Genomic DNA, 14,867 nt, shown 5'->3' with positions numbered 1-14,867 from the left:
GTTTCAGCAAATTCCTTCCCTCGCTTACTCGGTGTCAAAATGAGCTACATGGCAAAATTATGTAGTCTGACGGCCAGCTGACGGAAACGGTGCCTGCCACATGGCATGTTGTGTTTGTCAAGTACCTTTCGGGCCATACTCGATAAAGATGGGTGCACTAAAGGGCGGTGCATGTCCTCGGCGTTTACCAAGTGATGTCTTCGCAAAGCACTCGCAGGTTTGCCGAGTACCTACTGCATGATACTCGGTGAAGATGGGTCATTGGAGGGTGCCATGTCTTTTTTGCGGGTCATTGGAGGGTGCCATGTCTTTTTTTGCGGGTATTTGGAGGGTGCCATGTTACCATTAGAAGTATAGCTATCTAAATTAGCATCCAAATATCCTAGAAGACACTACAAGATAAAAAAAATGAATTTCTAATTCACTTAAATTAGGTGTTGTGATTTGAACATATTCAAAATAGAGAGGTTGTAAGAAAAGAGAAACATATAGAATATACCACTGGTGTGCTAAATAATGAGGCAAATGCCCGATCGTCTAGCCTATAAATTTAAGCCCTAAATCTATTTAACCACGCCGTCCTAGAGAAACATATACTCCCTCTATCCCATAATGTAAAATGTTTTTTTTACTCTAGTATAGTGCCAAAAAGCGTTTTACATTATGGGATGGAAGGAGTAGAATGTATTTTTAACTCTAGTATAGTGTTAAAAAATATCTTACATTATCACGTATGTACGCTGTCCCATGACTAACGAGCCCGGGCAAGTGCCGGGGTGGCCGGGCGCTGGTTCCGCCACTATTATAGTTTGGATCAAATTTAATGCATGTTTTTATTTCCTGGCAAAAGCTTAATTTGTCCGTAATCTAACCACCTACTAAGATTCATGTGGTTTCTAAATTCCTGCATTCCAAACAGTACATATTTGAAAGTTCTTCTATGTTTTCCACTCCTATATTGATTACCTTACAATTTCCTTTTTTTAGATAAATTTATCTTATAACTATTCTTATTCCCAGTGTTTCTTCCCATTCTTATTTTTCCGAACATTCATGCGTTACTAATAGGGCCTAAACTGGTATGATACTGGTCAGGCATCCTCTAATGACGACAAAACTTTGAGTTTCGAGCCCAGCAACAACTTTTTTTTTTTGAGGGATGAGGCCAGCAACAACTATGTGTTGGTGTGACAGGATACAGGCCCAATGGGTCTGAATTTAGGTGACAACGAGCCCAAACATTTTCTAGAGTTGCGCAGAAAAAATGATAAACCTAAACAAGCAGGAAAAAGCTAAAAAAAAACTAAACACGCAGGAAACGTATCAAATATTTTCAAGCATTAATCTCACAGTACCAAGCACAGGTTTCCACTTTCCCACAAGGAAAGACTACTAACAGTGTCCACTACCACCAGGTATGCAGATTGGTAATCACGTCTCGAGCACTTGTTAAATTGTTGGGGAAAAAACTGAATGTTCATGATGACCCTGTGAAGAATAGCTCAGATACAATCACCACAATGCCGGTGCCAAAAAAGGGTCACAGCTGCCACGGCTCTAATGCTCCAAGAATGGCGGATAGGATTAATTATCTGCCGTCGGGAGGTAGACCCGGTGGAAGTTGCTCATGGTCAGCTTCCTCCGGCAGGTAGGGCACTTCTTCTGAGCCTGGATGGAGGCCTTGATGCACTTCTGGCAGAAGATGTGGCCGCAGATGGTCGATGATGCATTGACCAGCTCATTCATGCAGACTGGGCAGCTGAACTTTGTTTCCTTTGGGATCTCCTTCACAGGTTCAGGGACAGGCTGCACCACCTTGGGCTGCGGTGTTTAAGCAAGCTTTAAAAAACTGATGTATGGTGCTAATCTGTCACGGTGTTGATGAAGTACGGTGTACAAGTTCTTACCGGTATGTTGTTGGTCTCAGGTGTGTCTACTATGTTTATTACAAGGTCGGTGTTGGGTTGTGCTCTCGAGGGATTGTGCCTCGGGTTCATTCCCAGAGACAGCAGAGTGTTCACATGCTCATCAAGAGCTTCCCCTGGAACAAAAGCAGCAGACACTGTTAATAGATGGGAAGACGGTCAAGAAGGCAAACTAGGAAAAAACTAAAGAAAATATACGTCTGCCTACAACATAAAGTTCTGAGACAGGATATTTCTATATCTGAATATGGGAAACTTCATACAAGAATATTGGCTCATACTATGAGACTGACCACCATCAATATCCATTTCTAGTTGACAATCCATACCACACAAAAAAAGCAAACTGAGTAAATCCAAAGGAAGAGACTTGACGCTAACAGAACTTTCATGCAGCACACAATTTTTTTGATGGTACAGAAAATAGAGATGGTCGAAACATATGCAAATATTAAATCATAAGAAATAGGATTAAGTTTTTTTAGAAAGGCTGTTACAGACTGTTCTTAAGAAACAGAACAAACCACCAGCCCAACAAACAAAATGGAACGAACAGTTGGTTCGGTCAATTCAGGAAGTGAACAAAGGCAGGGATACAAGCCAAAAAGATGTTTCCGTCCCTAATAAGGATCCATGGTTTAGTCGAACCCCCGACCTTCCCTCCTCTATGTAGAGCAGAGCTCATACTAGCCATCTGCGCTATAGTCTGCTTTAATGTAAATGGCAACCATAAAACACTTAATCTTACTGATAAGGCGTGTAAGGCAATGAAAATACATGAAAAGCAAATGGTTAAGTAATTTCACCAAGCATCATGGAAAACTTCATATTATTTTTTCTCATCCCAAGTTCAGAGCTATATTATAAGCAGTTTCGATGCTCAACACACAACAGGCAAATCTTGCGATAGCAAGGGCAGGAACTCAGAATGTGCAAGCCTAGATTTCAATCATCTCTGGAAATGAGGACTCCTGGTAATCTCGGTGGGGTCTGATTTTTTTCCGAAAACAAGATAGTTTTTACTAAACTATTATTTTCCCTGTATACCACTGTGCTCTAATGGTAATATTAACTGCATTGCTTTTTTGTTTGTTTTGTAGTGTGATGTCCATATTAACCTGTCCATGATCAGAGGTGATCGTTCACCTCTAGGAGGCCAAAGTAATATTAACCATCAGATCATGACAACAACATCAAAGTGGGAGACCCATATTCTCCTTTCAACGGGCATGGCGGAATGGCCACCAAGTATATATACAGCTGTCTAGTGACAGCTGCAATTATAAGGTACATGAACCCACTGAAGCAACAAAAAAAGGGGTGTGAAACCTGGCCCTTAAAACAAAAATATTGTATATGTTGAACCTTGGACTCAGAAAGAGCACATAGGAAAACATGGCACATTGCAAGTCCCAATACCTCCATTTTATTTGATATTATAAATAGCCTCCCCAGGTCCACAGATGAGATGATACATCGTAGCAAGCACAAGACTTCATTTATTCCTACTATAGATAGCGGACACTATTTTGCACGCTAGACAGTCAATGTCTGATGACTTGCAATGTTATCATGCAAATCCTACAGGCCATAAACAAAAGCTTCATGACAGTATTGTAGAGAATAGAACAAAAGTATGAAACGGATTCATATAAAAACACATGTATGTTTACATCCAACTACAAACAGTATGGTTCAGATGATTTGTGGGATACCTGCTGGTCCAGCAGTAGTTTCAGAATCATCATCTATTATCACAGTGATAGGTCCTGTCCTGGACGACTGTTGCCTTGCCTGAGACAGAGACTGAAAAACAATATCATCAGGTACTTGGTGCTCCTTCTCAAACAATCATAATGCAACTGAAACTGGCAACAATGCAAACATAGATCAGAACCAAACATAAGGAGCATACTTGAGGGGGCGGCCCTGAGGTATAAATCGCAACATCATCATCAATCACTTCCACGTTGATGGGGAAACTATTCATGCCAATGTTTGACTCTGCAGCAGCAGATGACACCACGACCTGTGTGGTCTCGTAAAGCAGGGCAGCCACCGTAGGAGGGGGCTGCCTGTGTGAGACAGGGTCATTGATGGAGAGTGAACCCCCAGTTCTGGCTACTTCAACAGCTGGAAATAAGTTCAGGTCCAGAAACTGTCGCTCCCGAAGTTGCCGGTCTGCAGCCTCCGACGTCTTGGTAGTCCGTCTCCTCTTTGGAACCCTTGCAGAACCAGCAGAGCTCATGCTGCCGCGATGAAGCTACAGGCTTGAGGAAAGCCAACAGAACACCCTGTATGTAAGTTAACAAAACTTTGGAATCAGATACAGTCACAATTCAGCTGTTTATCAATGGACAAATAAAGAAATGCAACACTATTCCTGAAAAGGCATGTCTGGCCAAATCTACGCAATTCAAAGCAGGAAAGAGGTTAGATTGTGGACAAAAGGGGCAAAATTGGCCGCCTCATCCCCACCACCCAACACCCTTTTCCTAGGAAATCGGCGCACATGTCCACAATTGGACGAAAATACAGTATATAGAGATGTAGAAAATACAAACATCTAATCTTCTCATGCCCTCCCCTCCATCGAATCGACTCCAACCAACAAGCAAACCCTAAAAACCCAATCAAACCTCGCCAAAAGGCGCCTTTGAGCCCGGACCCCTAAAGCCCCGGGCACCGCATCCAACAAAAGGCGGCCAAAAAAATCCTTTCCTCCCTTTCGCCAACCAACCCCCCTAATCGCCATGACCATGGAAAGAAAAATCCCCAAAATTCTATCCCAAAACCCCGTATCTCCCTCGAAAATCCATCTAAATCCCATGAATCCGAGCACGGTTTCAACATTCCGCCCGGCCCCCGCCTCGATCCGAGACCGGGCTCGGACGATTACCCCAAAATTCAGAAAAATACCACGACGCGGCGCGCAGGAGGGGACGGGAACCGCTGGCTGGGGCACGGAAATTACCAGGAGAATTCCGGCGGCTGGCTGGGGTCGGTAGGAGCGGCTAGGGTTTGGGGTCGGCGGCAGGGGGGGAAACTCCGTTGGGTTTGTCTCTGGCGTCTCGCCCGCCGACCGCGTCTCCCTCGCCCCGCCGGTGACGGAGGATGATTTATGCGGAAAAAAATTGTGGACTGGACCCGCGAGTGGCGTCCCGGCCAGCTCCTCCCCATCACTGCACTGCGCTCGGTGGGCGGTGGACCGGAAGCTGTAGGCCCATCGAAGGCTCGGTCCACGCGGCGCTATGGGCCGGTCCACTCAACAACCACCGCGTGAGATGCGTTTCTTCCCCGTTCTTATCGTGTTGCCATTCTCGGCCTTGTGCGGCCGCACATGGGGATTCTCCGGCTTTTCTTACCAAACCTGACGCCTGTTTCTCAAAAATAAAATTACTAACGCCTAAAATTTAGAAGAACGAAAAATGGGAGATATTAGATCAGAACCCACACTTTACTTTTCACTTTGATCATCCCCCCCTCCCGGGTTGAGATTGACGGGTGGGGCCGGGGCCACTTGCCATTGAGACAAGTCTGGGGCTAATCATCTAATCCCCCGGAAAAATGGATGGATGAAAATCATTTTAGAGCACAACTGTCTTACTTTTCCTTGGAATCCATGCGAATTTTGCAGCCGCCCAGTTTGTGTCGACATACTTGTGCGGCGACGCTCAAGCTAGGTGTGGCTTAGGGGCGTGATACAAACGTGTTGTCTATGTAGGAGCGGCGATGGCGGTAGAGCCGTGGGAGAAGGGATCGCCTGGGTGGTTAGCATTTATGGGGGTGGGTTGAGGGTATTTATCGAGATCTAAAGGAAAAGGAGGAGAGAGAAGTTAGATTGAAGACTGGTAGTCGAGTCGGAGGAGGCAGCAATGATGCGGATACGCCATTAGGTTGCGGATGAAGGGTATGAGATATGTCACCAAGGGCAGCGGCAACCTAGTCGGAAGGGGGGAAGATGGTGGCAGGGGCCAAGGTAGGTGGCGACCTAGCCAAAAGCATGGAAGGTGGTGGCAGGGGCGGCATGAGTTTGTGAGATCTATATATAGAAGGTGGATGCGGCGACTTAGCCAGATGTAGGGGACATTGTGGTAGGAGGCGCCATGAGTGTGTGAAATCTATATACATGAGGTGGGTGGTGGCGCCCTTGCCAGAGGTGGGAGAGAGATGGTGCTAGGTGCGGCATGAGTGTGCGAGATCTATTGCAGGAGGTGGGTGGCGGCGGACTAGCCAAAGTGTGGGGAAGATGGTGGTAGGGGTGTATGTCAGATCTATATATAGGAGGTGGTGGAGGTGACCTAGCCAAAGGCAAGGAAGATGGTGATAGGTGTGTGGTGTGAATGTTGTGAGATCTATATGTATGAGGTGGGTGGCGACGACCGAGTTACTGGTGGTACGAGTGACGTGAGTGTGAGATTTATATATAAAAGGAATGGTGGCTTTGAGAAGGGGGGAGGGGGAATCTAAATTTGAGCAGGCGGGTAAAGTCTTCCATGGAATCATATGAAAGTTCGAGGGACGCGTTCGATAGGCTGCATACACCCCCCAATTAGGGCCGTGTGGGAAGAATTTGGCCCATTTTGTTGTCTGCATTCACTGTTTGCCCTGCATAGCATGAATCTTAAAGCACCTATGGGCCTGCATTGCTGGGAACGCTTGATTTGTTTGTTTTCAGCGAGTCGGGCTCGAGGGATGCCAAAATGCACACGTGAGTCACTCTCATGGTGTAGCTACGTGTGAGTTCCTGTAGGCCGGGTCGGTGCTCTAATTTGAGATAAGGTCTACACAAAAAAGATGCACATCGATGTTATGGTTCCATTCAGACGATTTGTTCGTAGTTTCGTCGACTGTAAATGCTCAATTGTGTGTTCATATTTAAAGCTATTTTGCATGAAAATTTTCAAATCAATCGCGCATGGTCGGTCGTTTGAAATTTTCTTTGACCAGTAGTTTCATCTCGACATTCCACACGACTTTCGTGTTGTACTTTTTCTGTTTTGATGGTTATAGATGAGTAGATCCACATATTTCTAGTATAAGGAATGCATATGTGTGGTCTTTTTTAAGGAGACTTCTTAAACTCCTTCACTCCCTTCTAATCTACACAACCGTGCTTCAATTTGAGATAAGGTCTATATGAAAAAGATGCACATCGATGTCGTGGTTCCATTTAGATGATTGGTCCGTAGTTTTGTTGACCCTAAATGCTTGATTTTGTGTTCATATTTGGAGATATTTTGGCCAAATTTCATCAAATTCATCGCGCATGGTTGCTTGTTTGAAATTCCCTTTTACCAATAGCATCATCTCAATGTTTCACATGACTTTCATGTTGTACGTTTATTATTTCAGTGGTAGTAGACGATTATATGTGTATTTTTCTAGTATATTGTACTAAGGTGGTCATGTGATGGTTTATGGTTTAGACGAAAATTGAAATGGCTTCTTTTTGTTCTCATTGATCATCATCAGGCTTGCCGGATGGATGCCATGCCGTGCCCGGCGTCGCCGCTGGCGTCGTTCCTCTCGGCCTCCTGGCCCGCGGCCTACTACACTAACGCCTCCATCGCCAGCACACCGCCAAGATACTCCATTGTACATTGTGTGTCATGTGTAGATGATAACTCTTGATCATGTTGCATGTATGCAACCAAACACCGGGCACTTGCATCAGCCCAGCCAATACATGCAATCAAACGATAGGCAAAAATTGCTCCCCTAATGCAGCCAGCCTACATGTAGGCAAACAAACATTATGCAGATGGTGGTCTTTACCTTGCATTTGCTCAACCAGACATAACTAAGACAAGTATGCAATGCAGACAACATAAGCGCGGGCAAGCACCCACGTCTTAGGTGAACACACATTTATTATGAGATTGAGAGTGCATGCATGTGTATGTCTAGTATGTCAAATGGCGGACCTAGAGGGTGTGCAGGGCCTTGGCCCACTTGTTGAGAAGCATATGACAATTATCCTATTATTAAGCCCAACAACCCACCTCATATTCCACCCATCCTGTCATGTGTGTGTGTGAGAGAGGGAGAGAGAGTGGCCTAACTATTCATACCTTCCTCCAACTACTCCCAAGACGTCGGCGCTTCCCTCCCCACGTTGTCGCCCCTCCATCCCCATCCCTCACCATTTGGTAGTATTCGTCTGTTTCCGCACTGCACCTCATGTCTATTCTCCTCCTAGGACGTGCCATCGCTTGCCCGCTCCCCTTGACTATGTGACACATTACCCGCTTGAGCCTCGGCTAGTTAAAGCCTCTGCCCACCTCGTTGTCATGGGCGAGCTCCTGTCTTGAGGCTCTACTAGTACTTTACTACTTTCTATACAATTGAAGCATTCAATAACTGGTTCACCACTGACATCAAGTCAACATCTGGTTCACATCATTAGGGGATAGCTGAAGTCATTGATGCTCCTTGTCTCTATTCAAGTGATGGCATTGGTGATTCATGCTTATATTGCAAATCCTCAACCATTGATGTTTTTTTGTTGTATTTCATGATTGGATTATTTATTTATTTTTGTCAAATATTGTATGACACTTGAATTATGTTGAATTTCTTTTGGGGTGTGTGCATGCCCTCCATTTTATTTACGGGTCTCTCATTGTTTATGTCTATTGCACGCACGATGGCAAGGTGTGTGCCCTTCTCATGGTTGTTTCGAAGGTAGAGTATGAGGATGGCAAGGTGTGTGCCCTTCTCATAGTTGTGTCGACAGTAGACTATGAGGAGAGACATAGGCGAATTTACCGTACTTGCACTATTGGCATGTGACCGGGCTCGGTGCCACCACGTATACCAACACTATGTGAGCTCATAGGGCAGTGGTAATCGTGAAACGGGCAAAAACGACAACCTAAGTGGACAAAGACGATCCATTGCGTATTTGAGCCATCCAAGCCGTTCCTTTGGTGCTTGGGCCTTATTCATTAGCCGCAGGCATCACGCAAGCTCACAGCGCAGCTCTACACCTTCGCCAACCCTCTCTGTCTTTTTATCTTTTCTGTGTTTCTTTCTAAACATTTTTTACTGGTTTCTTCTGGCTTTCCCCCTTTTCTTATTCTTTTCCTCACTCCTTTTAACTTTCTTACTTAAAATGCATCCCATATTTTTAAATTCACAAAAAAATTGCCATTTTTAAAAATTTGCAAATATTTTTAGAATCAGTAAAATTATTTTTAAAATTCATGAATATTTTTGGAACTCATAAATTTTTTCAAATTCATGAATGCTTTTTGAATTCTTGAACATTTTTTGTTCATGGATATTTTGAAATCATGAATTTTTTGAATTCACACGCAATTTTTTAAACCACAAACATTCATTGATATTCTGAATTTTTTTTCAAATTCGTGATCATTTTTTAATTTGTGAAAACTTTTGAAATCACGACCATTTTTTAATTCTTAAACAATTTTGGTATTCATGATTTTTTTTAAATCATGAGGATCTTTACATTTGCCAACCAACATTTTTTAAATGACAAAAAAAGTCAAAATCAGGAATATTTTTCAAATTCACAAAAAACTTAAATTTGTGAATTTTTTGAAATCATGAACATTTTTCAAATTTGTGTTTTTCCATTAACTTTTTTTAAAAACCGTGAACTGTTTTTGAATTCATGATTTTTTTTAATCCACAATCTCTTTTTAAGTTCACAAAACATTTTTCAAATCTATAACATATATACCTCAACTTCTTATTTTTGTGCACTAAAGGCGTCTCCAATGCTAGCCACTAAACGGACACCGGGAATGTCCTTTTTCTTGTCTGGACGTAGTCTGTGAACACGACGCGGAAGGCAGCCATCCGACGCTTATTCATAAATTAATCCTCATTTGTCTGGTTGGGAGGAGAGAGAGGAGAGAGCGGCCATGGATGTCGTTGCTTTTGGTTAGGTATTGTGTGTAGTGTCCAGTTGGAAGGAGAGAGAGGAGAGGGGGACCATGCAAATGAAGAGGGATAAAAGAGGGGGTTGCTTTATTTTTGGTCAAGTGGATGTTTGGACTCCGACATAGCTCCCCAAGTAACTTTCAGTTTGCAAGGAAACGGACGCCCGGACCGCTACGCGTATCGATAGGAGTCTCCATTGGATAACAAAAATTGATAAAAGTGGCCTGAACACCATAATCCGAACAAATACGGAAGCTTTGTGGGTCTTTTTTGAAGATGTCCTAGTTGATATGAACATTATTAGTTCTATTTTAGTTTAATACGTACTTGTATACTAACGAAGGATTTTCCTTTTTCTTTGAAGAACCATCGGGCTTTATTAATCAATAAAAACTATAAGAATACAAATAATGTCAAGTGAAGCCGCTGACCAAACATGGCGCCAGATAGGTAAGAAGATTTTGCGAGAGCATGAACCTCTCCATTGTTATCTCGTCTTTAAAGGCCAAAAGACACCTCCTAGAAAGAGCGATGACGGTGATCGATCTCGCGAAGGATAGTGGCGTAATGACTTGAGGCAGGTCTGTTAATGTTGGTGATGATTTATAGACAGTATGAGGCCATGAATTGATGCTTGATGAAGATCCAAGGTGAGAGATAAAGCTTCATTGCCCTCCGAGGGATGACCAAGCATTTTTCCCAGGGAAGCACCCGCTTCGGGCCAACTAGATAATGAAGGAGCTGCTAACAGGCCCGCCCAGGCGCATTTGCCCTACACATTTCCTCACTTTCCACCACATAGGTCGTGGGTATAGGAGGTCTCGGAGGGGAGGTCGTATATCTCGCTCGCTGCAGCAGCTAGCTCTGCTTCCCAAAGGGTGTCCCCTCGACTAGGCCGGTCCATTTGCAGTTTGCACAGCGAAAACTCCCAAAAAATAAGAGTGCGCACAAGGGATCAAACACGGGACCTCCTGCTAGCGAGCGCACGTGACTACCAACTTGAGTTGATGAGGTTTGGTAATTAATAAGCAGCGCAAAATGTTTAAGGAGTATCATTAGTGACAAATTTGAGACATTTTTTGAAAGTTCAAAATGCAAACATTTTTCAAAATTGTCAATAATTCTTTTAAAACCTCGAACATTTTTTTTAGAAAATGGGAACATTTTGTTTTTGCAACTTTGCATTTTTAAAGAACATTTTTTCGAACAGGATCATTTCTGAATCTTTGTTTTTTTTTTCAAAAAGGGGAGGTTTTTTTGAAATTCTAAACAAAACATGAAAACACGAACATTGTTTTTTTAGAAAAATAGGAATATATTTTGAAACTCAGAAAAAAATTCAAAAGCATGGACATTTTTTGGATATATGAAAAATATTGGAAATGGGAAAACATTTCTGAAATTCCGAACTTCATTTGAAAACACAATATTAAAAAAAACAAATATTTTTTAAAAATGTGAACAATTTTTTTATTTGAGGTGGTACTAAATTCTTATGCGTTCGTCTGCTAGAAAAAGAATTTTCGTACATGGGTCGCACGCTGTGACCCAGCTGGGAAAATTCTATTTTCGGCACAAGGCGACAAATAGACAGAGTTTCGCACAGGACAACCAATAATGCGTTGGCCCGTTTTTCTTTTTTTCTGTGTTTTACTTCTATTTTTATTCTCCTTTCCCTATCTCTTTTTTCACTTCCAAGTTTATTTTTCTTTTAGAAATTATTTTGTAAATTAAATATTCTCAAAAAACGTTCAGAATTAGAAAAAATAAATTTTGGAAAATGTTCATAATTCCAAATTTTTGTTGCTCTTTTGAAAAATATTCGGAACTTGTAAAAAGTTTCCCATTTTTTCAAAAAAACTATTGTTTTTCAAAATTGTTTGAGATTTCTAAAAATAAAATGGCATTTCAAAAAGTGCTCCAAATTCTAAAAATATTCTTGTGTTAGTGAAATTTTCAAAATTAAAAATAATGTTCGTATATAAAATACACATTTTCTAAAAACTTATGAGTTTTCAACATATGTTCCCGTTTCAAAAAAAGTTCACAAATTCAAATAATGTTCATGTTTTTATAGAACAGTTGGTGTTTTCAAAAAATGTTTGTGAATTTTAAAAGATGTTTCCTTTCATATTTTGTTTGCATTTTTTTGAAAGTGTACGTAATTTTTTAAAAACTATTCAAGATTTAACAAATTGTTCATGTTTCCTAGAATATTCGGAAACTTCATACCGTAAAATCCCCTCAATTGAAAGGATTGAAAGAAAGAGTAGATCGAATAACTCATGGACCTTCTCTGGATACGATGACGTAACAAAACTCTTAAATGCCCTCAATCACAAGCGGCGAAACCGAGAAGCTAAATGTTTTTTTTCGTGGTTACACAGTGTTTTGCTTACACATATAATTCTGACTGACTTTAAATGCATACTATTTTATCTCCCGGTACAACGCACGGGCATATGTGCTAGTTCTAAACAAAACATGAAAAACGAACATTTTTTTAAAGAAAAACAGGAATATATTTTGACACTCAAAAAAAATTACAAAAGCACGTACATTTTTTTGGATATATGAAAAAATATTGAAAACGGAAACATTTTCTGAAATTCCAAACTTAATTTGAAAACACAAACATTTTTTTAAAAACAAAAAGTTTTTAAATGTGTGAACAAATTTTGAAGATAGGAACATTTGTTGAAATGTTCAAACACTTTTGAAAATTCTGAATAATTTTTGTAGATTTGGAACACTTTTTGAAAAAAATTAACAATTTATAAATTACGAAAAAATTAAGGGCGTAATTTGTTTTTGAAATTCCAAATTTTCTTTTAGAAGAAAACAATTTTTGAGGACTTGATTTTTTTTTGAAAAGTACGAATTTATGAAAAAGGGGAAGTAAAAGAAGCAGAAAAAGGGGGGCAAAGAAAAAAATATAAATAAAAAATCTGAAAACTAGAAAAGGGAACCTAGAGTAAACCCGGTTCAGGGAACCATCCAGAAGGTTGTGAAAGATCAACCATTTGACATAGAAGGAATTCGGTCTCGGAGGCCATCACGACTGCATGACGATTTTGCATATTTTTTGTAACGGGATATCACATAAATTAGTCATCCAATTCTTCTGAAAGATGGTGTCCAATTGCTTTCGTTAAGTCAACCTAAAAAAGGCGACTACTACGCGTTGGTTGGCTGACGCGCCGGTCAGATCAGGCGCCTCCAGAGTCTTTAGATCCATCGTGACACACCGTCCTGGTCACGTCGTCCAACTGATGGGGGTTCGCAACATGAGCCATGTTGCGCTCAGAGGTTTGCAACCAAAACCTTTGCAAACACGAGTCATGTTGCTACCACAACATACCCTTTGTCAACCAATTTGCCTCCGCAACACCATTTCATAGAATGATGGTGCCCTCCACAACATGGGCTCGCGACATATGGGATGTTACGGCGGTTCACAACATAGGCGATGTCGCGGTGGGCTCTTGCAGCAGGTCACCGGTGGTTGATGTTGCATAGCTTGTTATCAGTCGGACACTTGCTTCGTGGCGCGTGATCGAGCTTGCAACGGCTCTTGGCACCCGACGCGGAAGAGACCAAAGTGCTGGACGACGGTGGATTGCAACAAAGGTGGTTGGAGATCTAGGTTATGACGATGGAAAAAGTGGGAATAATACCTCGCACCGTTCAGGATGAAGGAAATAAGGAAGAAAGGGGAAGGTTGTGTTGGGGCCCACAAGGACACGCGCGTGCGTGGGAGGCGGTCGAGAACCCCGAAAGGTCACTCCGGCAAGGGAGAGTGTTTCTCACAAAAGAAGAGATGCGTTTAACGAGACTGCATAAGTGGTGAAGATCATCTAAATCAGGCAACGATCCTATAAAAGTAGTGTAAATTAGGCAGATGAAAATGCAGGGTTCAGTACTTTGATGTTTTGGTACATCAAACGGGAGTTTAAAAGATTTTTAATGATGATATTGTCAATCAGTTTCATGTCATGAAGTTTCAGGAAGGACTTTATGTAGGTCTTGTTTGTATTTGGAATGGATTACTTCATTGTCACCGGCGAGTTTATATTTCAGTCCAAAAATATATAATTTACCAATCTATTTTTTGTAACTTGTACATTCTCTAAAAAAAAACTTGTACATTTTCTATGGGGGATGCAATGGGGGTGTGGTTGAACATTGGTGATTGAACTTCCGTCCGAGTCGTCCAAATTTTGCTTGTCCGGCTAGTTTTTTTGCGAGTTATTTTGTTACTGTATCTCGGGTTTGTTTACATGTACTTTTCCTTTGGCTACATGGCTAGTTTCTTGCAAGTTTTTTAAAAATTATTCTTGCAAGTTATTTTGTTACTGTATCTCAAGTTTGTTTACATGTACTTTTCCTTTGACAACATGGCTATTTTTTTGCGAGTTATTTTGTTATCGTATCTAGAATTTATTTACATGTACTTTTCTTTGGTCATCTGGCTAGTTTTTTGCGAGTTACTTACTTTGTTGGCGTTTGTTTACATGTCCGTCATTCACATGACTCTTATCCAAATGTATGTTTCTTGTCGTTCTTGGTAGAACAAAGCGAAGTAGTATGTCAGCCTACGGTGTGCCCAGACTATAAACTGCTAGCTCCGCCCGGGAGCAGGTGTAAAGAGGGGGCGACGCATCGGAGCAAAGGGATATCTCCGGACAGGAGTGCGTACGACGACGGCGCAGCTTGCCTCGCCCTGTGACCGACCGTGAGCGGCGACTGAGATCGAAATCGAACACGAGGGGACGTGTCGGCGCAAGGCGTCGCTAGCCGAGGGCGATGGGTTTGTCTGTGTGTCCCCCCAGTTCCGCAATGGGCCACGCAACAAGCGGTGGCGGTGGCGATGGTGCGCCGGGCAGTGCCGTTTCCTCCCGCTGCCCACGTCCTCCTTTTTTCTTGTTTCGCGTGAGCACGTCCACCCTTTCGGCCCGCAGCAGCTGCGGCGGAGCCAGGCCAATCCCGGCTAACCTTTTCTTCACCTATTTCGTGGAGGACAAGCGC

General features: G+C 42.2%; 1 protein-coding gene across 2 annotated transcripts; it reads right to left on the bottom strand.

The window, feature by feature from the left end:
• Nucleotides 1-1,321: 1,321 nt before the first annotated feature.
• Nucleotides 1,322-5,111, bottom strand: LOC109780715 (uncharacterized). 2 transcript variants are annotated; one of them, XM_020339297.4, is made up of 5 exons: nt 4,900-5,111; nt 3,841-4,219; nt 3,641-3,731; nt 1,908-2,041; nt 1,322-1,821 (listed from the first exon to the last, which is right to left on the bottom strand). In XM_020339297.4, the coding sequence occupies exons 2-5, from the start codon at nt 4,171-4,173 to the stop codon at nt 1,585-1,587; spliced, it is 795 nt and encodes a 264-aa protein (XP_020194886.1). In that variant the 5' UTR covers nt 4,174-4,219; nt 4,900-5,111; the 3' UTR covers nt 1,322-1,584. The 2 variants fall into 2 exon arrangements, with proteins under 2 accessions (XP_020194886.1, XP_020194887.1); XM_020339298.4 differs by having other exon boundaries at nt 3,641-3,719.
• Between the last annotated feature and the right edge of the window lie 9,756 nt (nt 5,112-14,867).

Source organism: Aegilops tauschii, chromosome 3 (genome assembly GCF_002575655.3).
Source record: "Aegilops tauschii subsp. strangulata cultivar AL8/78 chromosome 3, Aet v6.0, whole genome shotgun sequence".
NCBI classification, from domain to species: domain Eukaryota; kingdom Viridiplantae; phylum Streptophyta; class Magnoliopsida; order Poales; family Poaceae; genus Aegilops; species Aegilops tauschii.
The sequence above is the reverse complement of the archived record's forward strand: the minus strand, read 5'-3'. Positions and strand labels throughout refer to the sequence as shown.